The sequence below is a fragment of the Centroberyx gerrardi genome, chromosome 1 (genome assembly GCF_048128805.1).
Source record: "Centroberyx gerrardi isolate f3 chromosome 1, fCenGer3.hap1.cur.20231027, whole genome shotgun sequence".
In the NCBI taxonomy this organism is placed as follows: Eukaryota; Metazoa; Chordata; class Actinopteri; order Beryciformes; family Berycidae; genus Centroberyx; species Centroberyx gerrardi.
In genome coordinates, this window is record NC_135997.1 from 34,476,387 (window position 1) to 34,504,189 (window position 27,803).

General features: G+C 44.2%; 1 protein-coding gene across 2 annotated transcripts in view; it reads right to left on the reverse strand.

Annotated features, from left to right (window-relative positions):
* Positions 1-27,803, reverse strand: part of phkb (phosphorylase kinase, beta) — a 106,693-nt gene that overhangs the window by 25,086 nt on the left and 53,804 nt on the right. For both annotated transcript variants that reach the window (XM_071896212.2, XM_078288794.1), the window contains 2 exons: positions 4,796-4,851; positions 3,643-3,736 (listed from right to left, as the gene is read on the reverse strand). In XM_071896212.2, the coding sequence (XP_071752313.1) occupies positions 3,643-3,736; positions 4,796-4,851 (150 nt within the window). The remainder of the gene's footprint in view (positions 1-3,642; positions 3,737-4,795; positions 4,852-27,803) is intronic.

The following is a 27,803-nucleotide window of genomic DNA, read 5'->3' on the forward strand; positions in this document are numbered from 1 at the left end:
TGAAAAAAGCCCACACAGAACACACCAGGAGAAAGCAACGCCTCGACCAATTAACAGAATATTATGCTAAAAGAACAAAAAGTTCGGTCTACATAAAAAGAGAGAATTGTTAATTGAGGATTAAGTGGCGTTGCAAATCCCTCTGCCCTACCAGCCAAGGACAAGACCTGGAGGAGGAAAACAGAGAGAGGTTGGGAGGACCTCTGCACTCAACGCTTCCTGTCTGCAGAATACCAATGAAGAAGGGAACAACACACAGGCAGCCTATCAAAGCATCCTTTCATTCGCTCACATTTGCACTGACCGCAGCACGAAGTCTGACTCTTACAAACTTTTTATTTACGAAAGAGACAAAGCGCAGTTTGATGAGTTGAGAAGGGAGTAGTTGCTTTTTTTCTGATTGCTGGGTTGATGCGTACCTACATAGTGTGAATGCAACCCATGGCATCAAAATACACACATAACCATAAACCGTCGAGCTGATGCTCTTATCCAGATTGACTTTGGACTCATGGGTGTTGCTGCTGGGATCAAACCTGAGACCTTCTGGCTTCACGGCGGTTTCTCTAACCGCTAGGCCACACTGTCGCCCCATGCAAAGTCTTTCCAGATATAGTGCTCGAGCCCAATGGGTAGCAGGGTGTGAGATGTGAAGTCCGCCTCCAGTCTTTTGTCCAAGGTGCCTCTTTAGGACCTCATTAGGACCTGACAGGACCCCTGCTTGTACCCTCAACACGCGGGGAAGGCGAGAGACACAACAGACGCCGTCAGAAGACGCCGCCGACCGTCAGATATGAGTGAGAGAAGATGCGAGAGCCGCATCTATCGCTCGCCCGGCCAAAGGGAATGCTATTTTGGTCGAAGCGGCGATTTGCAAGGGGATAAGCTGTGGGGCGTGGGGCTGGGAATAACACATCGCAGAATGTAATTGCCACTCTCCCATCATCAGGCAGCTGTTGTCAACACAATCAAATGGCTGCGAGGGACGAGGCGAGGTGAGCAAATGCAGCCCGTAGCACGGGAGATGGCGGCGATGACTCCGAGATAAACAGATTCCATCGAGGAAGGAGCGTCTGTCTGGGGTTTGGATTTAATATTCAGCGCACTGCCCGCTCTGACTCATTGCATATCCATCTGAGAGGCTGAGCACCACAGAGCAGAAAGAGGCAGAGGGGAAAGAAGGGAAAGTAACAGATATGACAGTAAAAAGGCAGATGAGAGGCCTAGAGGGCAGAGTTGGCTCGGTGTAACGGATGTAATAGGAGCGGGGCAGGAGGTAGGCCTAGAGGGGAGACTAGGGTTGGAGAAACGGATGTGACAGATATAACAGGAGAGGGGCAGAAGGTAGTAGGCCTAGAGGCAAGAGGAGGGCCTGGAGAAATGACATCAGATTGGAAATGGTTTAGTTCGCAGAAGGTGGAAGGGAGAGTAGGCTTCAGATAACAGACACGGCAAGACGAGGGACGGAAGCTAGAGAGGGGACCAGGGTTTGAGTGACGGATATGACAGGAGAGAGACAGAGGGTGGAGGGGAGGTTGGTGGTTGGTGTGACAGACATGACAGTACAGATGGTGGACTTTAGATGAGAGGCGCAGAGCGGAGAGTATGGTAATAACGGCTAGTGTTGGGCTCTGTACTACTCATCACTCGTTACTCAAAAATAACTATGTCCAATGTCCGGTGTTCTTGACGTCCTTTTGCTCAATTGAATCAAAGTATTGGGAATACTTCCACCCAGAGAAAGTCAACTTTTGTACCATTTCTCATCAAAGTAGTGGGAATACTTCCACCCAGAGAAAGTCAAGTTTTGTACCATTTCTCATCAAAGTCGTGGGAATACTTCCACCCAGAGAAAGTCAAGTTTTGTACCATTTCTCATCAAAGTAGTGAGAATACTTCCACCCAGAGAAAGTCAAGTTTTGTACCATTTCTCATCAAAGTCGTGGGAATACTTCCACCCAGAGAAAGTCAAGTTTTGTACCATTTCTCATCAAAGTCGTGGGAATACTTCCACCCACAGAAAGTCAACTTTTGTACCATTTCTCATCAAAGTAGTATTGAGAACGACAACTTTTGTACCATTTCTCATCAAACTAAAGAGAATACTTCCACCCAGAGAAAGACAACTTTTGTACCATTTCTCATCAAAGTAGTGGGAATACTTCCACCCAGAGAATGTCAACTTTTGTACCATTTCTCATCAAAGTCGTGGGAATACTTCCATAAAGAGAAAGTCAACTTTTGAACCATTTCTCATCAAAATAGTGGGAATACTTCCACCCAGACCCAGTCAACTTTTCTACCATTCTCTCATCTAGACTTGTTTACTGTGAGAGGAAGAGGACTAATTACGATGAAAACAAATCGGGGAATGGTTGCGCAATATAATTTCTTTGGATAGGGAAAAGTAGTAGTACCACTATAATGAGTTACTGGGTAGAGGGTAGGCTTGGAAGGGAAAGTAGTGCTTGACGTGACAGGAAAGAGATAAAGGATAGGGTAGAGCGGGTGTTCAGTGTAAAGGGCATGACAATATAGATTGGTTGGTTTAGAGGAGAGGGCAGACGGCGGATGGGAGAGCGGGGATGGAATAACAGACATGACAAAGAGGTGATGAGGCTAGGTCTGGAGGGGACAGTGGGGAGAAGCAATGTGACAGTATGAATGGTGTAGTTTACAGGAGAGGAACGGGAAAGAGAAAGGAGGGCGGTAGAAGTTACATGGTAGATGGAAGAGTAGGGTGGCGTGACGGACATGACAGGATGTTTTCTTTTATAGGTTGAGCAAATTTCATAACACTAAGGTCTATCAAACCCAATCAAAAACCATTATGTAATTTCAAAGTACGTCAATCTGATCCTTGGATAGGTTTTCTACGACTTTTACGATTTGTTCATCCAACTTGGAGCATCATATAGGAACGTATCAATCCTACAAACCCTGTATCACAAGAATCAGTTTTTTTATACACATACAGAGGAGCTGCAGCAAGTTCAGTGAATATTACAGCAGTTATTACTCAAGTCCTACGATGAACCAATCCCTCATCGCACATTTTCCTATGGAAACAGTTTAGTCTAATGCCCTGTCCCGTCGGCAGATTTGGAAGCCGCTCAACTCTCATGCATCTCCAATTTGCCAGAGTGACATAGTGACGGCTCCGCCGGTAAGCTGATCAATCAACATGAACAATCACCGGCCGGCTAATCAATCACCCCGACCAATCCGCAGCCTCGCTTTGATTGATGGGACAATCAAGAGGGAAATCTTAAGAGCAGGAGATCTTGGATTGACAAACAGATGGATTGGATCAATATGCCGAGCTCTGCTGGCATATTGATAGCAGGTTGCTGAAAGCCAATCTAGCTAACTGTGTGACTGATTTGTATAGCGGGGGGGAGTGTCAATAGTCTCTCATGGTTTCCTCCCCTTCTACATCGTCCCCGGTGTTCATGATAAATGGGAAGTGATTGAGAAGCCCTTGTGAACAGGAAAATCAGTTAACCCAAGTGACAAGGCTCTGTACCCCAATGTCAGAAAATCTAACTAATCATACAATACACAATTGATGGGAGCTGCAATCAATGAAACTCAGTCATTGTAAAACGTATGTGTGTGTGTGTGTGTGTGTGTGTGTGTTACCTTGACCAGTTCCTTCTGAGGCCAGATCTGGATGGGCTCCACCTGTTGGGGCGTCTGGGTCTGAATGCCATAGGTGTTCAGGAACACCTGCAGTCTGCACACACACACAAACACACACACACACACACACACAAACACACACACACACACGCACACACACACACACACCAAGATATTCAATCCAATTTTGCTCCACAGCTTATTCCATATCTTTTCTAATGGAGATTCCTGTTGTCATGCTAGAAAATCTAACTCTTTTAAATCCATAACTCCTGTAAATCTACAGCTCTTAAGAATCTATGCTCTTATAAATCCATAACCCCTGTAAATCTACTGTATACCTCTTTCATTCTGAATCTGCAGCGTTTGTTAATCTATAACTCCTGCAAATCTATAGCTTTTATGAGTCTATAGATAAATCTAGAACTTTTATAAATATATACTCTTGTAAATCTATAGCTCTTACGACTCTATTCATTCATTTTCTCAACCCGCTTATTTCTTTTCTTGGCGGGCTGAAGCCTATCCCAGCATGCATTGGGTATGGAGACACCCTGGACAAGTTCCCAGTCCATCACAGGGCTTCATGAGAATCTATAGCTCCTGTAAATCTATACTCATGTGCGTCTTTAACTCTTGTAAACCTGTTTTGTTTTTGCTCTTGTAAATCTATAGCTCTTGTAAATCTATAACTCCTGATTTTTTTTTTTGCAGTTGTGAATCAATGCTCTTGTCGATCTACTGTATATCTCTATGGCTGTGTAGCCCTTGAGTGTAGAGGTGGATTTCAGTGAGGGAGATGATGAGAGAGATGATGGTGGCCCGCCGGCCGCAGTGATCGAAGCCACAGGTTAACAAGCTTCAGACAGTCGTTTGACCCTGTTTGACACACGCACCCACACTCTTACACATGTAGCCAAGCTCTCACGCACACACACACACACACACAACACACGGGTACACACACACTAATACACAATAAGCAGGGTGACATATGAAGACAGAGGTCAGGCTGAGCGAGAGCTTAATGCGCTCGCCGCAATTACAGCGCCGGGCAAGGCGGGCAGGAGAGAGTGGTTGGAAAATAAGCACTCGCTTTATGGGATACACACACGCGCACATACACACACACACACACACACACACACAGTACCTCTGGCTCTCTGCAATCAGGGCCACGTGGACCACGACATCATTCTCTATGGGACCCTGTGAGAGAGAGAGAGAGAGAGAGAGAGAGAGAGAGTTAACACTGTAACATTTCATTTATTGACTGATACAGAAAAGCTCAAGGTGTTATTTGGAGAAAAGGAAAAAACTATCAATTTTGCTGCAAAGTTTGTATCTAAATCTCACCAAATACGGGAGAAAATGTAAATATTGAGAATGATTTTGTAAATTTTGTCTTGTCAAAAATGTTCCCCCATTATACATTGACTTCAATTATATTGAATGTATTGCATTTTTACTTTTACATGGTATTTTTGATATGTGTAGAATCTGTAGAATTGTTTGTATTTATTTGACTTTATCCTTTGCAAATGCTATGGCAACATAGATCCTTTCTGTCAAGCCAATAAAGCAGATTTGAATTTGAGAGAGAGAGAGAGAGAGAGAGAGAGAGAGAGAGAGAGAGAGAGAGAGAGAGAGAGAGAGAGAGAGAGAGGGAGAGAGAGATGCCTTCAAGAGCGGCTGGAATCAGAATTCAGCTCACTCTCCTAAAATGACAATAAGCCGTGTTATTGCCACCTCCACTCCCCCACAATTTATTACATTCACAATGGCTGCCCTGTTTAAGTAAAACTCTGAATAACCAGTGAAGGATGAGGAGAGATGTGAGACTGGGGGGGGGGGGGGGGGTAGCAAGGGAAGAGATGGAAATAAAGAAGGATGAGGGAGATGTAAGAGGGGAAAAAAACCCAGTAGAGAGGGAGAGAGTCAGAGAGAAACATCGATCTGTTACGTTGGCGCGTTCTCCACTTTCATGCCAATAGAGCGCGCTGAGCTGGAATTAAATTTGAATTGAGAAGTTGAACGGGGGGGGAAGAGAGGATGAGATAGAGAAAGAGAGAGAAAGACAACAGAGATGGAGAATACAGGGAGAGGTGGCAAGGGAGAGCTTAGAGCACACACACACAAACACACACACACACACACACACACCAAGTCCATTCATTTCCAACAGAGCTGAGCGACCAGGGAAACTCAGCCAATGTGTGAATGATCAACAAGTTTGTCGGCCGAGAAAAGTTGACCAAGGTTGAACTTTTCACTCATTGGTCGTCAGCAGCCAATCAGATTTCTGCACTTCCTTGTCTCCGTACTGATGTGATTTTATTTCATGAACAATAGTTCTGTCTGGCAAATGCAGAATGGTCAAGAGGCTGATTCCAGCTTCCCAGTTCTCTACAACTTTTATTTGAAAGACTACAGGAATAAATGATGCTTGGAGAACGGCTTCATCCATCGTTGGGGCCGAAGATAAGCTCTAAACTCATTTTATTGATTTTTTTCTGTTTATTATTCCATTAATGCTAACCAATTAGCGCCTGCAAGATGTAACGTTATGAAAGGGAATAGGAAAGCAGTGAAAAATACATGATTTGCCTGTTAAAACGTAGCAGACCGCTACATTGATGCAATCAGAGCCTCTGGCCCCGCCCACAATTGGTCAGAATAGAGCGACACATCGACCAAGTCGCTCGCCGTCTGAACACGGGGCGAGAGAGACAACAAGAAAGACAGAGAAAGAAGGAAGAGAGAGAGAGAACAAGCAGTCCAGTCAGTGGTTTAACCAGCAGTAATCTCAGGCCTTTCAGCCTGTAATAAGGCATCTCTAGACTACGACCATCAGAGAAAACACAGGAAAGAGACATCAAAGTTGTTCGCCTGGTAATGGAGCACCTGCACGCTGAATAAATCACACCCAGATGGAAAAAAACGATGTTGGAAAGAGACGACTTCACAAATTCTCACTTACAAATGAGAAGTGGGGAAAATGACCCAATCACTATCATCTTCAATAAAGCAAGAGCCTCTTACTTGTGTGTGTGTATTGCTCTTCCGTCCTCTCTTTCCTCTTTCTAAGTTATGTTAATGTGTGTGTAAATTATGTGTGTGTGTGTGCGTGCGCTTGTATCTTGCAGTCGGTCAGCCTATCCTCCTTTCTCTCTCCAAGAGTTATGCTGTGTTGTATTTATGCGCGTGTAAGTGTCATTATGTGTGTTTGCCGGTCTTACTTTCTTTCCGTCTTTCTCCTAAGAGTCACATTCATGTCTGTGTAAATGCTTGTAAGAGTGTGTGTGTGTGTGTGTGTGTGTGTGTGTGTGTGTGTGTAAATGGATTGTAAATCGAGAAGATCATCCTCGTCGCGCTGAGTGACAGTCTATTCAGGGCCATTTAGGAAGCAGGCAGCGGCTTGTGACTCAAAGGAGCAATGGCCTTTCATCTCATTCTCATTGTGGAGGGGACACACACACACACACACACACACACAGATACACACACACACACACACAGATACACACAGTGCACGCACACACACACAGAGAGCACATGCGCTCACACTTGCACATGAAGGCACACATGCACTGATACAGATATGATGCTCAGACTCGCAGTCGGTGATAGAGAATAACACACACAAATAAGTGCACACACACACATACACACACACACACACACACACACACACACACACACAGGCGGAGACAGGGAGAGAACCACACACATACAATCATGCATATGGACGCACACTCACACACACACACACACACCCGCACAGACATGCACACGCACAGAGAGACAGACTGCAACACACAAAAAAGAATGCACACCCTCGCTCACAAAAAAATACACAAACACACACACACACACACACACACACACACACACAAGGCTGGGAGCCATTTTGTTTGGTCGATAAGAGCTGGTTTTAGCCAACAACCTCGTTATCATCAATCAGAGGAAGAGAGAGAGAGTGAGAGAGAGAAAGAGAGAGAAGGGGGGTGCGGGTAGAAAAACAGCGGGCTGAACACAAATCTCTCCTGATGAATGGAGAGCGGTAGCTTCCAAAACGCTGCGATGCAACTCGCTCATTAGCGCTCGTCTCTGAGCAGACAAAGGACTCATTTGGGGAAGAAGATATGGAAATGGGTAATGGAGGAACGGGAGAAGCATCCTCTCTCTCTCTCTCTCTCTCTCTCTCTCTCTCTCTCACTCTGGTCGAACCTCGGCGGCAGACGACGACGACGATTCAAACCGCGGCGTGATTTCTTCAAACGTTTCTTTAAACTGCCTCTTCAGACGCATCCGAAACATGTCGTGTGTGAGAGGAGAGGGAAGAAGACATAACTGTTGACTGCTAAAAGGTAGTTGAAAAACCATGCTGGGCCCTGGGTATACCTGATGGTACAGCTCCTGGTCTGACAAGATCACGTCCCAACAGACCAGGAATGCTTCAGTATTGCAGTTTAGGAGCCAGTTTTTCAGAAAGCCACATGTAAGACTGTTTTAATGCTACCTGGAACTGGATTTAAGGACCAAACTAAAGAAACCAAACTAGATGGCACAGTAGAGCGCATACCTCCGCCAAAAAATGCAAATGTCAAGATATGCCAGTTCCACATGTTGGATTTTCACCAACAGTTTCTTCCATGCCACATTACCGACTTGGAGGTGCATTTCATGACTAGACCTGAAATGGGACATGAGATATGCCTGTTCTAATTCTTGCCACTTTTAAGCATTTTAGCCAATTATCTCAACACCACGTGGCCAATCAGCTCTATATCTGTTCAGTTTCCATTAGGGCTGCCCATCTACTACTGGATCAAATTTTCCATGTTTTTTGATTGGAGGGTTTGTCTCTTCTTCTGTCTGTTGATTGGCCACAAAGTTTGATGTGTTACATGAATCTGTTTATATGTTATATGCCTTTTTGTGAGAAGCCACGCCCACCGCCACGCCCCCCTTTGGCCAATTGGTATGACGAGTTAGTCAGCTCTCCCTTGCCCCATGACATGATCTTTCCACAAAGTTTTATGCAAATCCATTGATAACTTTTTGAGATATGCTGCTAAAAGACAACCAAACAGACAAATAAAAATAACTGGCTGAAACAAACTATTTCTAATTGAAGATAGCCAATGACAGTTCTGAAATTATAATTGAGCAACATAAGAAATAGTACACCAAGAAATTAAACGCTTAGGGACGTGATGTCTAATTGTGTTTAGCAAAGCAGATGAGATAAAAACAAACCATGCTTGGCATACTGTACTAAACCTGTCTTGTATTGAGCTTTTATTGAGAGTGAACATGCATGTGGATTATTGTTAAATGGAAAAATCCACCATAAAACACTTTAACAATATAAAAAAAAATACAGCTATTGGTCACGTATTGTGCATTTCTGTGCCCATTTTGTTATTTGGTGATGTAATTCTCTTATTCCTGTGGATAACTGGTCAAAAATAGACATCACGTCATGATATTTCCAGCAGCTACAGTGGAGTTTGATAGCAGAAAATTTTTGAACAATCAAACTACCATTTTGCATCGACGTTCAACAATAATACCGGGTGAAAACCATCATAGAAGAGGCAGAGAGAGCAACTTCTCCACCCACAGTAGCCTCAACAAACCAGAATGCAATGCAGCCACAAGCCATGTTGTGTTTTGAGTGACGGGCGTGACGCGAGGGACATGACTTTTCCTCCACCGGAAAAGCTCCCTCTCTCACTGTTACTATCATTATTGCTATCGCTGTCTCTCCACCTACATGTATAACCCACAGCTGAATGGAACAAGCTCAAGCATGCTCTCTGGGGTTTGTGGAGAGGCATTCTGGGAAATCTAGGAAATCACTAAGCGAAGCAGACGTAGACGAGGCGGGCTGAGGGAAAGCGGAGACGCAGAAAATACCGCATTTAATAACTTTTAATGCTCTTTATGGTCTTACATTTAGATTGAAAACTTTTTTTCAGGACCTGTAGATACCGGCGTGTTTCAGCTGCCAACCTTGAGCACGACTCTTACAGCACTCCACTTTCCTTGCAAATACAAGATACAGAATATAATAAGATGTGTTTGCCTAGGGGGAACTTCCTTGCTCGCAAGGCCAGAACAGAAAATACTTTGCATCGTACACGAGGGAGCGCAAACAAGAACACCGACCTCGCGATCCGCCACAGTGCAGCGCCCCTGCTCCGTCAGCCCGAGGTGCAGGGGCGAGGTGGGAAATTAGCATATTATCAGCGCAGGCGTCCCGCTACCACCCCCTACCGCTGCACCAATCATTAATTAAATCATTTGGATACCATCGTGCTTTTTGCCTACAACTCGCTCGCTCGCATTGATATGGAAATATGATTCATTTATTCCGGAGTTAAGCAGAACAAATCTAAAATGGTGGATTCGAGAATTGAACATTAACTCGAGACCCCTCGCAGGTTGGAACAAACAGACGGCGGAGGCCACCCGTGAAGTATGCTCTTGTAACAGGAGCTGGCAGGTGGTAAGAGCGGTGTGGCTGGACGATAATCAAACACGCCGGACAATGGCCAGGGGCTTTTATTGTGGAATTAAAAACAAAAGAAGCTGGGCAAGAAAGAAACAAAAAAAAAAAACAAAGCCCAGTTCTCTATGGAGTGTCCTCCGATCTATTTGTTTGGCTGTTTGGCTTTCTGGTCGAACCCACAGACTCGCAGGTAGGGGTCAGGGTAAACTCAAGTCCAGTCCAAAAGCCAGTCAATTCCAGTATCCCGTCTTTGTGCAGCCACAGTCTGCCATTCTGAGGGCTGCAGCAGCAATAGGGCATTCACCTCCATCTGAAAAACTGACTGCAGATCAGCACTGCCTATTCTGAGCCAGACGTGTCTGTGGAAAACGTATGAAGTGAACACCATATTTTTGATTTTTTTTTTGAGTCCTCACGGAAAAAACGGAATTCTAATTCTGTTCTATGCAATCAATTATGGTAATGACTTCAGCTGATGTCATTATAAAAAGCTGCACGCTGAGGAAGGCTTGATAGCCGAAACGTCCGCGCCGACAAATAAAGAAAGATAAAATAAGAAGAAACAGAGTGCGGGCTATCTTTGTTTGATGAATTTTTAAAAAAAGAAAAAAGAAAAATGAGCCTACCCTCAACCCATGTTTAAATCTTTATTTATCCAAGGAAAGTCAGCTGAGGAAAAGTGTTGGTTACTCACTTTCCCCACTCACATTTTCACCTTTCCGATCAGGGGATTTGAACCAGCACCCCCCCACCCCCCCACCCCACACGCCAATAACAGAACACCGTGGTTGTGCTGTGAATGAGTCTGTGTGAATATGACATGAGGCGTTGCTGCAAAAAATACAGAATGCTTGCTCAGTCAGCCTTCCTGGATAAATAACGGTTGAAAAACTGAGAGAAAGAAAGAGACACTCAGAGAAAAAGTAATAGAGAGTGGAATGTGTGTGTGTGTGTGTGTGTGTGTGGGGGGGGGGGGGGGGGGGGGGGGGGGGGGGGGGGGGGGGCAAGAAAATGGTAGGGAGGGATTAAGTGAGACAGAGGGAGGATGGAGAGATCTAGAGAGAGAGATGGAGAGGGAGGGAGGGAGGGAGGGAGGGAGAGAGCTCGGTTCTTATTTGTTTTGTTTCAGTCTAATAACATTGTCTGTTTTGACGGTGTGTGTACCAACCTCAGGCACTTCCCTGTGAAGGGGAGAAACACATTAATATTTACCTATGCGCATGCACACACACATGCACACACACACACACACACACACACACACACACACACACACACACTCACGCTCACACACGCATACAGAATGACTAATAAAGGAGGCACATTAATAAATAGAGGAGACACACAGCCGTCATGGAAACCAAACAAATTAGAATAAATAACTCCTCGTCTCCTCATCCCCGCGCAAGAGAAGTGATACTCTGAGGGAGAGAGAGAGAGAGAGAGAGAGAAGAGAGAGAGAGAGAGAGAGAGAAGAGACAAGAGAGAGACTGTATCATACTAGCCTGTTAGCCAAAATGTTTCGTTAGCATTGCCCAAACTTAATAAATTCCACATCTGTCAGGAAAAACTGACAGGGCATGAAAAACAACCATTTACATAAGTGGTTGTCAAAGTAAGGTCCGGTGACCAACCAGGGGTCCTTAAGTGGGTTCCGGGGGGTTCCCACAGCAAAATGAGGAGTAGTTTAATTTCACTATAATTGAATTCACTAGAAATAATTCCAAATAGAGAATGTGTAAAAATGACTATTCTCATCATAGTTTTAACTCTCAGCACTATTACCTCCCCACCTACAGCGTAGACTGCTGTACAAATCGATACTAAATAAACAAAACTCTCCACATATGGGGGCCCTGGGACAAAATCTGTCTACTGCATGCAGTCCAGAAAAATACATGATGCAGCCTCTCCCCTATAGAAAGAAACTCCCACTCCCACACACAGAAAGGGGAAAACAGGAAAAAACTAGGACCTGCAAGCAAGTCATGGACGGGGCCGGCCAGATGCAGCGCAAGAGGAAGAGGAAAAAGAAAAAGAAAGTAGCAACAAAGAAAGCATGTTTACTCTGCAGCATCCAGGACTCAAACTCACAACCTTTGGCACAATATTTTATATGTTTTACATGAAGATTGGACATCGATTAAGCGGCAATTTACAGTGGCTGTGTACAGTACCATTAACAGTAAAACATTTTGATCCACTGTGGGCTCAATTTTTGATCAAATGAAAAACCCCACACTAGTTTGTGCATGTCTAAGGATTCTCTGTAGCGATTTTCGTGTAATTTGTGCAAAGTATGTGGGACTAGTTAGATTGAATCAGTTTTACAGTTTTTAATATAAACAGAGTGGTGGACTTCATAATTAAGTATAGGTACCAGTGCATGAAAGTTCTGTCTTGCTTGGGCCGACAACCTCCGAAAATTACAGAGTTGTAGCATGTATTGTTGATTTTTTATGATTTTTATAAACTTTAGACTGCTGCTGTAGCGCCACCATCTGGACTATTTGCCCCACATTTTAGTGAGTGTCATTTGGCATGGGCCTGTAGCTATGTGCCAAATTTGGTGCATTTTCATGCGTGGGAAGGCAGTTTTAGTGAGAAAGAAGAATAATAATACATAGAAATACAATAGGGACTGGCAGCAGTGCTGGCCAGACCCTAAGAAATAAAAAAAAAAGACTTGAGAGAGGACATATTGAGACATGCTGACAACAAGTGCCATATATATGCAATACTGCAGGCTGGACTTGCAGTACTTTGCGGCCGGCCTGGCCCTGCCTCCTCAGAGATACGGCCGGGCTAAATTTGACAAAGTGAAAAGCCATTTGCCGAGCGAACGGCGCTGGGAGTCCCTGCAGAACAGAAATGAATTCCAGCTCCGCTTCATTTGACTTTTCCCCCAAATTAAAAGCACTGAGTTGTGACACGAGATGAGAAACACGTCGGAGCTCTCTCTCTCTCTCTTTCTGTCTCTCTCTCTCTCTCTCCCTTTCTATTTGTCTCTATCTCTCTCTCACTACCTCTCCCCCTTTCTCTCTGTCACTCTCTCCATCTGCCTTTCTGTCTCTCCCTCACTACCTCTTTGCCTGCCTCTCCCTTTCTCTCTCTCTCTTTCAGCGCCTCTTCCTCTTGCTCTCGCCCCTCCTTTCTGTCTGTTTCTTTCTTTTTCTCTCTCTCTCTCCCTTTCTGTCTCTCGGTCTCTCTCTCTTTCACTACCGCTCTCTGCCTCGTTCCGTCTGTCTCTGTTTCTGTCTGTGCCTCTCTCTCTCTCTCTCACTAGCTCTTTGCCTCTCTCTCTCTCCTCCTTTGACCAACTCTTCCTCTCTCCCCTGCTTTTTTGTCTCTGTATCTCTCTGTTTCCCTCTCTATCTCCATTTCTGTCTCTCTATAGCTCTTTCACTACATCAGTCCCTCTCTCTTTCCCTTTCTCAATTCAATTCAATTCAATTCAATTCAATAAGCTTTATTGGCTTGAAAGTTAACAAATCATATTTCCAAAGCATCAAGAAAGAGATCACACTTTGTACCAGTTTGTGTGTGTGTGTGTGCTCACCCTTTCTACTAGTCTCTCTCTCCCTCTCTCCATCTCTTTGTGTCTCTCACTACCTTGCTCCCTGTCTCATCTCTCTCTACCTCCATCTCTTTCTCTTCCACTACCTCTCTCTCTGTCTAAATCTCGTTCTCTTTTTTCTTTCCCTGTCTCTCTCCCTTTCTCTCCAACTCCATCTTTCCCAGTCTTTCTCTCTGTCTCTCCTCTTTTTGATGCGTCTCTCTGCCTCTCTCCCTCACTCAAAGTTTCTTAAATACAGTCAGCAAACAGCAGCGACTCCTCCGCAAACAAACAGCATCTCACAGAGTCAGAATCTCTGTCGTTTTTTGTCAAAGCGCCCCGGCCGGTAAAAAAAGAATCAAACCTCAAACACCCTGGCAAAAGAAAATGGCTGACGTGCGCATCCTCGCACATAAACGGTGTGTGAAATCCCCCACCCAAAAAAACTTCCAAAATACACAACGCACCCCCCTGTACCTCGGAAATCCCGCTTCAAAGACGGCGGAGTAATAAACCCTCGCTGCACGACAGCCGACTTAGACGGCAATATTTCACGGATAAGACTAAGCCAATGAATGAGGGACTGCGAAAGCGTCGCCGGTATAGTGCGGTGAGTTGAACCGGAGACTGGAGATATGTTGTGGCTCAGAACCTGCAGTAAGCGGTCACGACAGGTTCGCTTGCTGAACGGTAATCCCATGCCTGGATTACCAAGGCACCCTGCCCTGGCCTGCCATGGGGCCCCGGACCACCAAGGGCCCCGAACGTCCCTGGTTTGTGTAGATACGTCTGTCATTTCATAGTAATTTTGCCCCCCTCCTACAAATTTGCATATCTAGGCCAGGGTTTAACAACAAGCAAGTAAGACTCGGGCCAGCTGATTGGTCAATAACTGTCCCTAGTGGACTGGTGCCTGAAAAGAGTTTGTGGTCTTATCATTACTCACTATTGATGGGATATGCTTATCTCACAATATGATTCCATACGTGATATGGGGTTCACGATTCAATACAACCACGATACAAGCTTTTTTTTTGACCAATCAGATTTGACGCCACCTCAGAGGACATCAGAGAGTTGAGTGGAGTGGACATGACGATGGCTACTTCAGTTTATGAAGCGAAACGTAAAAAGCTGTTTCTTTCGGCGTGGAAGCAACAGCTTCTTCGGGTTGAAAATGATGACTCAATCCCTGCAATGTTTTGTACCGTTTGTTCCGGATTCTGTTTTGTATTTTATGATTTTGAAATATCTCCGTTTAAAGTGCGTTTACAAACCAGTGTTTAGATTTTCAAACTCATGCAAGGAAATAGTTCTAGTTATATTTACCCCCAACAACTGAGACACCCCAAAATCCATTGGCTGATACTGATGCCCATAATCCTCATGAATTTCCATTGTTTTTTCTACTACTACATTTCCCTTGCTACTGCTGGTTACATTTACAGAAAAGCTTCTATCATTGTATTAGTTATGATGCTCATTTATGAATACAATAAGTGCAACAAGGGCCAATGTATACTCTTTATTTTAACTTTATTTTAACAGTTTAACAGTTAACAGCAAATTTGTTCACAATCAATCAACTATGTCTTTTTTTGTTGTTTACGTTTCTGTCATTTTCATTCATTTATAGTAAAAATGTATTTGAATGTATGAAAAAGTGGCTATTTTCATTTTTGCCTGCTGGGCCAGTGAAAATATACTAGGAGCAAGCAGAACTCCGACCTACTGGCCCAATTGGAAAACGTCTGTGTTCTGTGTGTGTGTGTGTGTGTGTGTGTGTGTGTGTGTGTGTTCGTAGGTGTGCCAGGGAGTGAGTGTGAGTTTACAATTTCATTTATTCATTTGCAAATATGAAAACGATTAAGCATGAAAAAAAAAGAGTAAAAAGTGCAGATTGCGCAGGTGGGATTAGGGAGTGTGCAGTGTGTTCGTGTGCTTGTATGCTCGCATGCGTTTGTGTTTCCAGTGATCCCTGCTGTGAATGTCTACTCAGCAGAGATAACAGGCTCAATGTTGCACACACACACACACACACACACACACACACACACACACACACACACACACAGACACAAAGTTCTAGTCTGATTTTAGAGCAAAAAATGTCCTGTTCTCCCCCTCCAGACAGATCTGAATAACTTCTCCCAATCCAATACCAAAGATCTATCCCAAAGCATAGTGGCAATCAAACACTAGGTATAGAGGAAATCATACAGATTGACTGATTGATTGACAGACTCTATCTCTATGTATTTTCCTGGTCCTGTTTTCACACTTTGCCAAAAGAAACTTTGAGCGAAAAAAGGCTTCATTTGAACTGAATGGAACTCGGGGAACGCTGTTTCAAGGTCAAACTCCCCCCAGCGCGCCGGCTGGCAAAGCGCAGCACGAGGGAGACGGCCTCAAGCGAGCCCCGCATCACAAAGGAATAAAACATTCAAAGACTATTTCATAAAGTTGAAAAGCTAGCGAGAGGAATTTATCCGCCGCACCCCCCCCCAAAAAAAGTATTTGAATGAAATATAATCCCTTCTTTTTATGCCCCTGCACAGACGAATGACTCCGGGCTCTGTATCGTCCTCGGGAAAAGTCGGTCTCTGCGCGGCTCAGAGATTCATATTTTGATGAGAGTATTTCAAAGTGTCAGGGGTTTAGCACAAATAAGTCAAGAGAGGGGGAATAAAAAAAAAAAAAACACATGAAAGAAATGCTAAGTCATTTTCAATCTGGGCAAAGGAAAGCGCGTCTCTTGTGTACCTTTTTTTTTTTTTTTTTTGAAAGTTGAAGATCCTTTCAAAAGGTCATCTGGTGGTAATAACAACAAGACGGAGAGACTGAGAATCAGGTTTTTATACATGTCGTATCTCCAAGTTAAACACAACGGAGGGGGGGGGGGGGGGGGATAGGGAGACAGACAGACAGACGGACGGAGGACGAAGTGAGGGATTGGATTGGCCGGCGTAATTGTAAAGGCGCCCTCGCCCGAGAAAGCGATACATTGTTCCCCCGGACTCGGCTCAGAAATATTATCCTCGGCCTGAAAAATCCTTATGACTGAGGCGGCGGCGAAAAAAAAAAAAAAAAATCAATTGATATTAAAGGCGAGCGACGGTGTGAGCTACAGGAGCCTGGGCTTGTCGGAGCTGCCCTGTTTGATATCGCTGCCTGGAGAGGCTCCGTGGCCGGGGAGGCTGGGGAAGATAAGTGGCCTGATTACCACCGTCTGGGTGTGTGTGTAGGTGTGTGTGTGTGTGTGTGTGTGCATCATAATCGGAGTACCGCAGCAGAAAAACAAGCACACAGGCACACATATGAGAATGCAATGTGTAGCTGTGTAATACAGGTTGACGGGTTGTAAGCTGTCTCACAGCCTTCTGCAAGCGCTCCCATTTCATTATGGAGCTGCCGAACTGGCAATGGAACAAATAACAGAGATGTGTGTACGTGTGTGTGTGTGTGTGTGTGTGTGTGTGTGTGTGTGTGTGTGTAATGCTGGAAAACGCTATAACTTGCCATTATTTCAAAGCTACAATCAAACGCCTGGCAATTGGCATTGACTCCCTATTCTCCTAGGAGTGTGTGTGTGTGAGTGTGTGTGTGTGTGTATTGTTGTGAACAACTTCTGGTGTATACGCATGACCTGACAATGACCCCAGAACAGAAGAATGCGCTCAGTCACTGTGCCAGGCTAGAGTCACACACACACACACACGCACACACACACACACACACACACACACACACACACACACACACAGAAAGATGAAGAATACCCATGCGCACATATTCACAAACTTTCACTCAAAGGGAACAGATGGGTATTATGGTTCCTAATGTGTGCTCTCTGTCTCTCTCTCGCTCTCTCTCACACACACACACACACACACACACACACACACACTCACTGAAGCTCTGAGAATGCTAGGACCAAACAAACAGACTGCATCTCTGCTGCCAGAGGAGCAGTTATAAACAAGTTCCTACACTTCCCTTTGGAAATACAGGCTAGAGCCAAGATGCCTGGCCCTGCCAGTAGTCCCATATATTTCCAAGAGTTAAAAATCCCAAGGTTATTCTACTAGGCACATGACCACCATTTGTTCCCTTTGGAGAGTCGATAGCTGCTTGTTGACAGCAAGGCTACTGTGCCAAGGGCATTCCAGTAGCTAAGGGGTTTGAAAGGTAAAGCTGTGGTCTGTATCCTTCTGTGTGCTTAGACATTGCCACTTCTGATGAAAGAAAAACTCATCCTTGAACATCTCAACCTTTATCCCACCTGAACTACAACATGAAAATGAAAAGGCAACAAGATCTCATAAAATTTCGAGAAACGAGCATGAACTCTAAGGTTAAGTTAAATTCAGGTTAAGTTAAGGAAAACAAGAAACTTTTGGTTAAGGTTAGGATTAGGTTTAGGCAACCAAAGCTTTGGTTAAGGTTAGGATTAGGTTTAGGCAACAAAAAAGAAAGAAAAAGAAAGGCAAAGCAACAAGGTCTCATAAAATTTTGAGAAATGAGCATGAACTCTAAGGTTAAGTTAAATTCAGGTTAAGTTAAGTAAAACAAGAAACTTTTGGTTAAGGTTAGGATTAAGTTTAGGCACCAAAACTTTGGTTAAGGTTAGAATTCGGTTTAGGCAACCAAGACTTTGGTTAAGGGTTAGGGTTAGGCAGCAAAACTTTTATTGAGGATAGGCAACTAAACCAATTTGGTTAAGATTAGGGTAAGGTTTTGGTCATGGTTACATAAGGGTTCTTTTTAGATACTTCTTGTCATGAGCTGAGAATTGAACCCAGGTCATCAGAGCTGAAGGCAGCCCATCCACCCCCTCCACACACTTACAGTCTACCGTGCTATTTCAATGTCAATCTACTTCCTGTTTCTAGTCATGTCTCCTTCATCCTTTCCTGGAAGGGTAAATGGATTTCTCTCACCTTTCGTGCACACAGCACGTTATGTGCATTTTAAGACATCGTGCTCATTTCACCAAATTTTGGGAGACTAGACTCAGAAAAGACTCTTTTGAATGTTTTGTTGTGCATAACTCAAGAGTTGATTGCTATCTCATGAAACACGCCGCAAGCTTTCGTTTGATGGAACAAGTCTAGGGGTTAAAACGGAGTTAGAAAGCCAAGGTGTGAGCACTGTGAAAGCCCGTAAACCCAAGTGAATCCTGGGCTTGTACTTCGACAACAACAACCGCCAACAAGCGGCTAATAAGAGCCAAGATGCCTCTTCCCAGCATGCCTGGCTCCCAAAAGGACTCCCAAGAACTTCTAATACTAATAAGCGATAGCCTTTTGTTGAAGCGAGGGCTCATTTAAATGGAGCACACCCCCGACAAGATCAAATATTTGACGCGTCCTGATGATCTCTCCTGATGACGCCCCGCACCAACCCCCCCGCCCCTGGGGCTACACTTCCTGGCAGCTGGCGTCACTTTTCTGTCCATCTGATGCATCATGCCATGGGAAGACACTGTACACTGACTCTGGCCAGTAACACTGACAGCAAGACAAAGAAACAGCGCGGGCCAAACCAATCAGAGACTGCTAATGGGGCCCTTGGCACAGAGAACGGCTTGTAAACTACAGAAAGGCGGTGGAGGTGGGGGGGCAGTGGGCATGTGTGTGTGTGTGTGTGTGTGTGTGTGTGTGTGCGCAATCCTCCTTACTTGTGCCGATATGCGAGAAGTGACCTATTCCCTGCGGATACACACACACACACACACACAACTCATGCATACAAGCGAATATGCAAAAACTGTGCGTGCACGTGATCAGAGAATGTGTGTGCACTTGAGCATGGGTGCGCAAAGTGTAAACGTAATCAAGGGGAAAGTGTGTGTGTGTGTGTCTGTGTGTGTCTGCGTGCGTGTGTGAGAGCGATGTCCATTTCCCTGCAGGTTAAGGTCAGTAGCCATCTCTCAGGGGCTTTTACTGTCACAGACCGCTGGGCTCGACACTTCCCGCCTGCCACCAGGCCATTTGGCAAACAGCAGGAATTAGCACTCTCAGAATCTGTATGTGTGTATGTGTGCGTGTGTGTGTGTGTGTGTGTGTGAGAGTGAAATAAGCAAAAGAGAAACAAAACGAAAACACATGCGCATGTCGCCGTGTATGCGTGTGTATGTGCATGGATGCAAGTGCTTGTATGAGGAGGAAGATGTGTATGTGTGTCTGTGAAAGAGTGAGGGACAATGTGAGTGTGTGTGTGTGTGTGTGAGTGGGAGTGGGAGTGGGTGTGTGTGTGAATCAGGAGGATCCTAATGCCCATCTGTTCCGAGCTACTCAGGGTGTCACTGTCACTTCAGAAAGGTACAGTCCATAGATTATTCACTGGTGTCCTACCACTGACCTCTATTCTGTATTCTGCTGAATCCAGAGCCAACTACATGGTTGACTAACTTATCTCACTATGAATATCATAGAAACTTTCCTAGGAATCAGATAGGAGGCTAAAAAATACATTGGTAAATTAAGTATGGGATTTAAATCCACTGGATTAAAGTGCATGTGTCATTTACAAGTAATAATCTGCAACTTTTTCATATAAATTGCTATTTTGTTACTCTGTATCATTGATTGATACATACAATAGTGATTGCACCTATATCCAGTTCATGAAAGCGTTTACATTTACTGTACTAAACACCTACAAGGGGTTCCTCTTTCCCAGGAAAAAATCCTCTGCCACACAAGAAGTGATGTGTTTAAGTTTCCGGTTTGTTTGGAATAAATAGAAGAACTGGGTAGTTAGCATGAGCAGTGATAGCCACCATGGCTGAACAGACAAAGAAAAGAGCGCCACCTACAGAAACTCAGTGCTCAGTGCCTACAATGAGTGCAAAACACCAAAGCAATGACCGCTTATCACCAAAGGAGTCGCCAAAATCAAGAAAAACAACAATCTTGCAGATTATCACTTTAACCAAAAATGAGAGACACTTGCACATCAGTACTGGAGACATCCTCAGTCGACTTTGTTACCATCACTTGCTGACAAATAAGTCACTGTTGTGTTCTCCAATGTGATCCCAAGTTCTGTTTTCTCTGTTAACCGCTTTCACAAACAAAGCAACGTGGGCAATGAGATTTTAACAAGTTCACAGTTGACACAACAGATTATGTTTGTAGCGATGACAGGTGACTGCAAACTGCAAAGTGTATATAAATATGCGGGTGATGAACTGGCTTTTGCTGCATACTGCGAATGATTCAATCTAATCTGATGAGATGGCAGCATTGGTGCACTTCTATTTCTAATTCTTTAATGGTCAAATCAAATTGGGGAAAAAACTAACCGTCTATTAAGTAAAGTGGACTATTTTCAAAACCATGACTTAAAACTGATTACTCATATATTTATGAAACACTGTTAACGGTCTGTTCAACCATTTATAAATCTCTACAGATTATGATCTATGCGTTATAATAGAATTTTGTAAACATATTTTGCAATACATATTGCTCTTTCCAGATGCAGTAAAGAATGTATCATTTTGGCTCAGATTATCTTGTGACCACCTATTCCACTACAGACTGAGAAAAAGAAAAAATAATTGGATGCTCATCAATATTTGAACTAAAGTTTGCGCTCCAAATGTTGTTGAGATATCTTGCTTTCCTCAGAGCAGCAGATATAAAATGCTTCTAAGCCGCATTAATGTTCAATATATTGTGTTGGATGAAGTGAGTTCATCTCCCTACCTCCCTCTATCCCTCTCTCCATCCGCCTCCTTTCCCCACCTCCATCCCTCTTTCTCTTTCCCTCCCTCCCTCCCATCTGTCTGTCTTTCTCTCTCTCCCTCCCTTACTCCCACCCCTCTGCTATCTCCTTCCCTAACTCCCTCCCTCCCTCACTTCATCCTTTCATCTCAAAAGATGCTGTCTTACTTCATTTGTTGGGATGGCAGCTGTAACTCTTTGTAAGAAAGGTTGGAGAGTTGTACATGAGAGGAGAGAGTGACACTCTGTTTCTATTTCTATTACTCGAGTCCCCACCTCTGATGTACAGACTCCGTACATCAGAGGTGGGGACTCGAGTCACATGACTTGGACTCGAGTCACAATTTTAATTGCTTGAGACTTGACTTGATCCATGAAGAGAAGACTTAAGACTTGACTTGACTTGGGTTCTGTTGACTTGAGACTTGACTTGACTTGGGTTCTGTTGACTTGAGACTTGACTTGACTTGGGTTCTGGTGACTTGGGACTTGACTCTGACTTGTACTTTGATGACTTGAAAAGGTTTCTAAAGTCTTGACTTGAGATCTTGTGTTTGTGTAAATGACTTAGATTGAAAGTGATGAGATTTGTCCCAGCAGACTGAATTTAAATTCTGTTTTCTGAATTTGTATGGAATGATTGAATTTATTGAAGTTGAAACTGATTATAGAAATCAAACTCATGATGCTCTTACCAAGTTTTTATCCTATTAAAACCATATTGCATTGAAAAGTCCTAGATATTTAGTTTTCTTTAAGATATTAAATTGATACTGGACTCTTGATTTGTTCTGACTTGACTTGCTGTTCTACATTTAGACTTGAGAGTTGACATTAATGACATGGACTTGACTTGGACTTGACTCTGTAATCTAGATTTAGACTTGAGAATTGTGCCTCAAGACTTGACACTGACTTGGGACTCGAGTCCCAAAGCGGTGTGACCAAGTCAAAGTTGACTTGGTCACACCTCTCTTGTTAAGGTGTACTGATAAGGGGATCAATAAAGTTCTATCTTACCTTATCTTATTGTGTGTATTCTCTGTTCAGGGACCTATACCATTCCAATCTGTTGATTAAAGCCATTTATTTTTGCAAGTTTTCAATGTAATTTGTCTCGTTTTTGTTATCTATTTCTTTTAGTTCTGTTTTTGAAATGGTACCAAGGGCTTCATTTTGGAGATGATGGATTTCTTTCACATGTTTCAGGTACGTTTGAATGCTCTGTGTTAGGAGTCAGAATCTGATTGTGCTAAATGGCTTTGGTATTTGATGGCCCTTTTTACTATAGGGCGGGACAGAGGGAATTTACCCAGTTCCGCTCTGCAGGCATGGTTTAGGCTATTTCTATGAACTTCACGGATGTCTTTGCAAAATTCTAAATTTAATTTGTCGACTGGATTTTTAGTAGTAGATCCTTCCTGCTTTCTCTGTCAATGTAGGTATACCTTGATCACATTTCCCAGATGCCTTGATAATAACCACTAGATAGTTTTATTCCATAGTACTCCTTTTCCTCCCTTTCTACCTCCTTTTTCTTCTCCTCCCCCCCCTCTCTCTTTACCTTCCTCCACTCTTTCTCCTCTCTCCCTCCACTAAGGAGATATGCTTGTTGTTTGTTGCTCTACTCTCCAACTGAGGGCCTTTCTCTCCTCCTTACCCTCCATCCATTTCTCCTGTCTTCTCTCCCTCCCTGTCACTCACTTCTTCCTCCTTCTCTCCTTTCCTTCCTCTCCTCCTTTCCTCTCCCTCGCTCTCTCTCTAAGCTCCCTACTTCCCTCCCCTCCCTCTGCTCTCTCTACCCCTCTCTCTTTGCCTCCATTCTCCTCCTTCCATCCCTACCTTCTCCCTCTCTCCCATCCTCTTGAAATCCCTCCCTTGTCTCCTCTCCTTTCCCCCTCTAACTCTCCCCCTTGCTCTACCTCCTTCCCATTCTCCCCTCCTATCCCTACCTCCCTCCCTCCCTCTCCTCTCTCTCTCCCTTCATCCCTCCATCCACTAAGGAGTCATGTTTGTTCCCCATGCTGTACTATCCAATTGAAGGCCTTTCTTGACCCAGAGTCTTATCTCTGATTGATGACTGACGACTCCCGCGCCGTGGGCCACAATACAACTTTTCCATTAACCTTGTTCTCACACAATCCGAGACGTGTGTGTACGTGTGCGTGTGTGTACGTGTGCGTGTGTGTGTGTATTTCAGCAAGTTTGGCAGAAGCCAAAGGTTCCTTACAGAGCTTTACAATGACAGATTCCAGAGCTAGCTCGCTTCGCTTTCACTGCAAAAACAAGCGGTATTCTTGCATGTATTTCGGTGCCGCGCGTGGGCGGCTGTGGGCGCACGCAATTAAGAAAGAAAGAGAGAAGCGGATGAAAAGAGACATACGGAGAGAGAGATAAAAAAGAGAGGGAGAGAGAAGGGGAGAAAGCGGGAGAAGGAGAGAAAGAGCCAGATTGAGGGAACGTGACACGGGGGGAGAACGCCTGAATAGCTAAGTAGGTTATGGGTGTTATGTTAAAAGCATGCGTGTGACATAAGCAACACAACCAACTAATTCACTTCTACAGCCATTCATGACTCCCCCCCCCCGCCCCCCCCCGGAACGGTTACGCCTGCTGCGTATTATTGCGTGTTTGTCAGCGGGGATGTTACGCCACGCTCCCTGGGGTGCATTTGATCTGACTCACCCTCGCAGCCCCCGGGAGCGCGTCGCCTCTCATGTGGAACAAACCGACACCGCGGACCACTTCGCTCCAGTCGCAAAGCGGCACTGTGGCGGCTAAATAACAAGAAAACCTTCACTTATCTGCACTTCTCCACAGGGTCAAGCTGGAAAAATAATCCATTTGTAAGTATTATTAGAGTTGGGAGGCACAGGCAGAGCCGCACTAATGCACTTTGGCTGTTTTTTTAACCATTTGCCACATGGGTTAAATACCACCATTTAATGTGTATAGCTGGATTTTATGGCCTTATATTCTGTTCCGCGGAGATGCAATTCATTATAGCAGTAAAAGGCTGCTGTACATTAAGCTTTACCATGCATTAAAGTTGCATGAGTGCCCCATTCACCAGCTAAATCACAACTACCCACTCTATACTTGTGCCGCATCCACTCCTCTAGTGATTTGCCAGCTGTTTCAGGCGCTAGCCCACATTCCCGGTCCGCTGGGATGCAAACGCAATGCAAATTTAATGCATAGTGCCTCACCTATATGTACAATATGGGGATGTGTGCTGAATAATCACATTTAAATTTAGTCCAGCCACGTAAAAATTGACTGCGATGTGCATTCTCTATGCATTCAAGAACAAGGATTCTCAGTCTTTTTCATATCAAGGACCCATAATTTAGTCCACATTAGGGCCACGGATATGATTTTTTTAAAATTTTGTCCCTGACCCAAATCTGAGAATATTGTTATTGTTAGATATGATTTTGTCCAGAATTCCATGACTATCTGTATTGTAGGTAGAGAGATAACAGTGAAACTATCATCAAAACAGTCATTCTTCTACATTCTCTAATTGTATTAACTTCTTGTAAATGAAGTAATGCTGAAGATTAACAATTCATCAATTTGCTGGGGACCCCCTGGAACCCCCTCAAGGACCCCCTGGTGGTCCCAGGACCCCACGTTGAGAACCACTGCTCTAGGAGGTAACATGGAAGCACTATCAGGCGTTCGCTACAGTATGAGGTCGCCATGTCAGCCCCGACACGTGAGAATCCGAGGCATTTTATAGATTCACCTCTTCTGTGCAGTATTACTGGGTTTTGGAGTCACGGAGCACATGTAGGAATGGGATTAAAGTAATCTGACAACAAAACAGTGGTGGCTGTAATCCGTTTAAATCACTGAAAAAAACACCCATCAATGACACAGTAATCACACAGATTACAGATACTTAAGAAAATAAAGGTGATGACTTGTATATTCAGAAACGCGGCTGAGAGAGGAGAAAACATTATAAGATTATAGCAGAGGTGTGACCAAGTCAACTTCGCTTGAGTACCAAGTCAGTGTCAAGTCTAAATGTAGATTACCAAGTCAAGTCCAAGTCAAGTCCATGTCATTAATGTCAAGTCTCAAGTCTAAATGTAGATTACAAGTCAAGTCCAAGTCAAGTCCATGTCATTAATGTCAAGTCTCAAGTCTAAATGTAGAACAGCAAATCAAGTCAGAACAAATCAAGAGTCCAGTATCAATTTAATATCTTAAAGAAAACTAAATATCTAGGACTTTTCAATGCAATATGGTTTTAATAGGATAAAAACTTGGTAAGAGCATCATGAGTTTGATTTCTATAATCAGTTTCAACTTCAATAAATTCAGTCATTCCATACAAATTCAGAAAACAGAATTTAAATTCAGTCGTCTGCTGGAACAAATCTCATCACTTTCAATCTAAGTCATTTACACAAACACAAGATCTCAAGTCAAGACTTTAGAAACCTTTTCAAGTCGTCAAAGTACAAGTCAGAGTCGAGTCCCAAGTCACCAGAACCCAAGTCAAGTTGAGTCTCAAGTCTTCTCTTCATGCATCAAGTCAAGTCTCAATCTAATAAAACTGCGACCCGAGTCCAAGTCATGTGACTCGAGTCCCCACGTCTGGAATATACACACACATCTCTTTCTGCAACTTGTACTAACAGCTAATCAGGTTCACAGATGATCACGCTGTTCAAATGCCTCTCTAAATTGAGTCTGTTTAAGCATAACATTACTCAAATTCTCATTACAATTTAAGCAGGTAATCTGAAATAAAGTAAAGCTACCCCGCCCCTTCGCAAAAAACATCTTTCTCATAAAACTCTGCTGAATGTCAGAGCTTATGTTGAATAACCCCGAGGTTACCTCTTATATAAGCTGTTATGAGAAGCCAAACAGCACAATACAGCAGGCTATTCAGAGGTTTAATACTGTGGAGCATCTCCGAGCTTTTTTTCTCCAGCTGTGAAATGGATTGACACAGAAGCTTTAAGTGGTAGCATGACACCAGGAGGGAATGGAAGCATGAATAATACACACACACACAAACACACACACACACATACAACAGACACACACACGCACCTCGTTCTTCTGGGCACACATCGAGACAGACATGGATACTCATATGCACCGATGGACACGTGAACACACACATGTTCCCTCACAATCGTAGAGATATATATCGGGGCATGGAGTTTTACACACACACACACACACACACACACACACACACAGAGGGAGAAAGGGGAGTGTACAAGTCAAGCCTTAACTGCATGTGAAAGCTCAGCACGCCCATGTGCCTTCCCTGCCTGCAGACCAAACAGGGAACGTCAATGACGCAGAGGCAATGAGACAGCCGCTCCACACACACACACACACACACACACACACACACACACACACACTGCTCCTCCTAGTTCCTCCCATTTTCCCCCTCTTCCCTACCTTCCTCTGTCTCCTCTATCTTCCTTTCCTGTCCTACATTATGCAATCCCTCCCCTCTTCTCTGCCCATCGATGCCTCCCAAAACTCAAGCCTCTTCGCGTCACAAGCCGACACGACCTGTAAGCCAGGCATCGAGCCGGGGCAGAAAAAGTGCGAGGGAGATAAAGAAATGGAAAGAGTTAAGAGAACGAAAGAATCAGTCAGAGAGAGAGAGAGAGAATGGGCAAAATGGAAAGAGGTGACAGATGGGAAGGATAGAGGGAAATAGAGAATGGGGAATGCGGCGTACGGCTTGCCGCGGACCTTTGACACAGCGTGGCGCTTAGCTTCGCAGCAGCCGCATGAATAAACAAACGCACCTGATTTCCCCGGCTTAGGGCGGGACGGAGGTACGCTCTGCTGCAGACGATGCTTAGACCGAAAGTGCACTCTGTCGACCTGCTGCATTCACGTCACACGGGGAAAACGGTTGATACAAACCTCGACAATGCTGTTCACGTCAGCGTTCAGGTGCTAAATACGACCTGGGAACTCAGGATGGAACCCGATTTCTCCGATTTTATTAATTCTACTGAAACATCTGCAAGTGTAGGGAATGATATGTTCATTTCAAATGGAAGCAACAAAATTAAGGATTTTCATCACATCAAGGAGTTTTTGTTTGTGGTTGACTTTGCAACGTTTGGCATATTTTAAAAGATGAACCCCGATGTGTCACTTACTTAGTGTGTGTGCATTAAGTGAGGAAAAAGCTTATCAGTCTACAGAAAACTTCAATTGTGGCGTCTCGGCGGCTTGAAGCGAGTTTGAATGCAAGATGTCCCTCTGACAGCTATCACCCTATGATGTGAATGCAGTCACAGACCCGGTTTCTCTTCACGCTGAGACACACTGAGAACAAAAATACACCAAA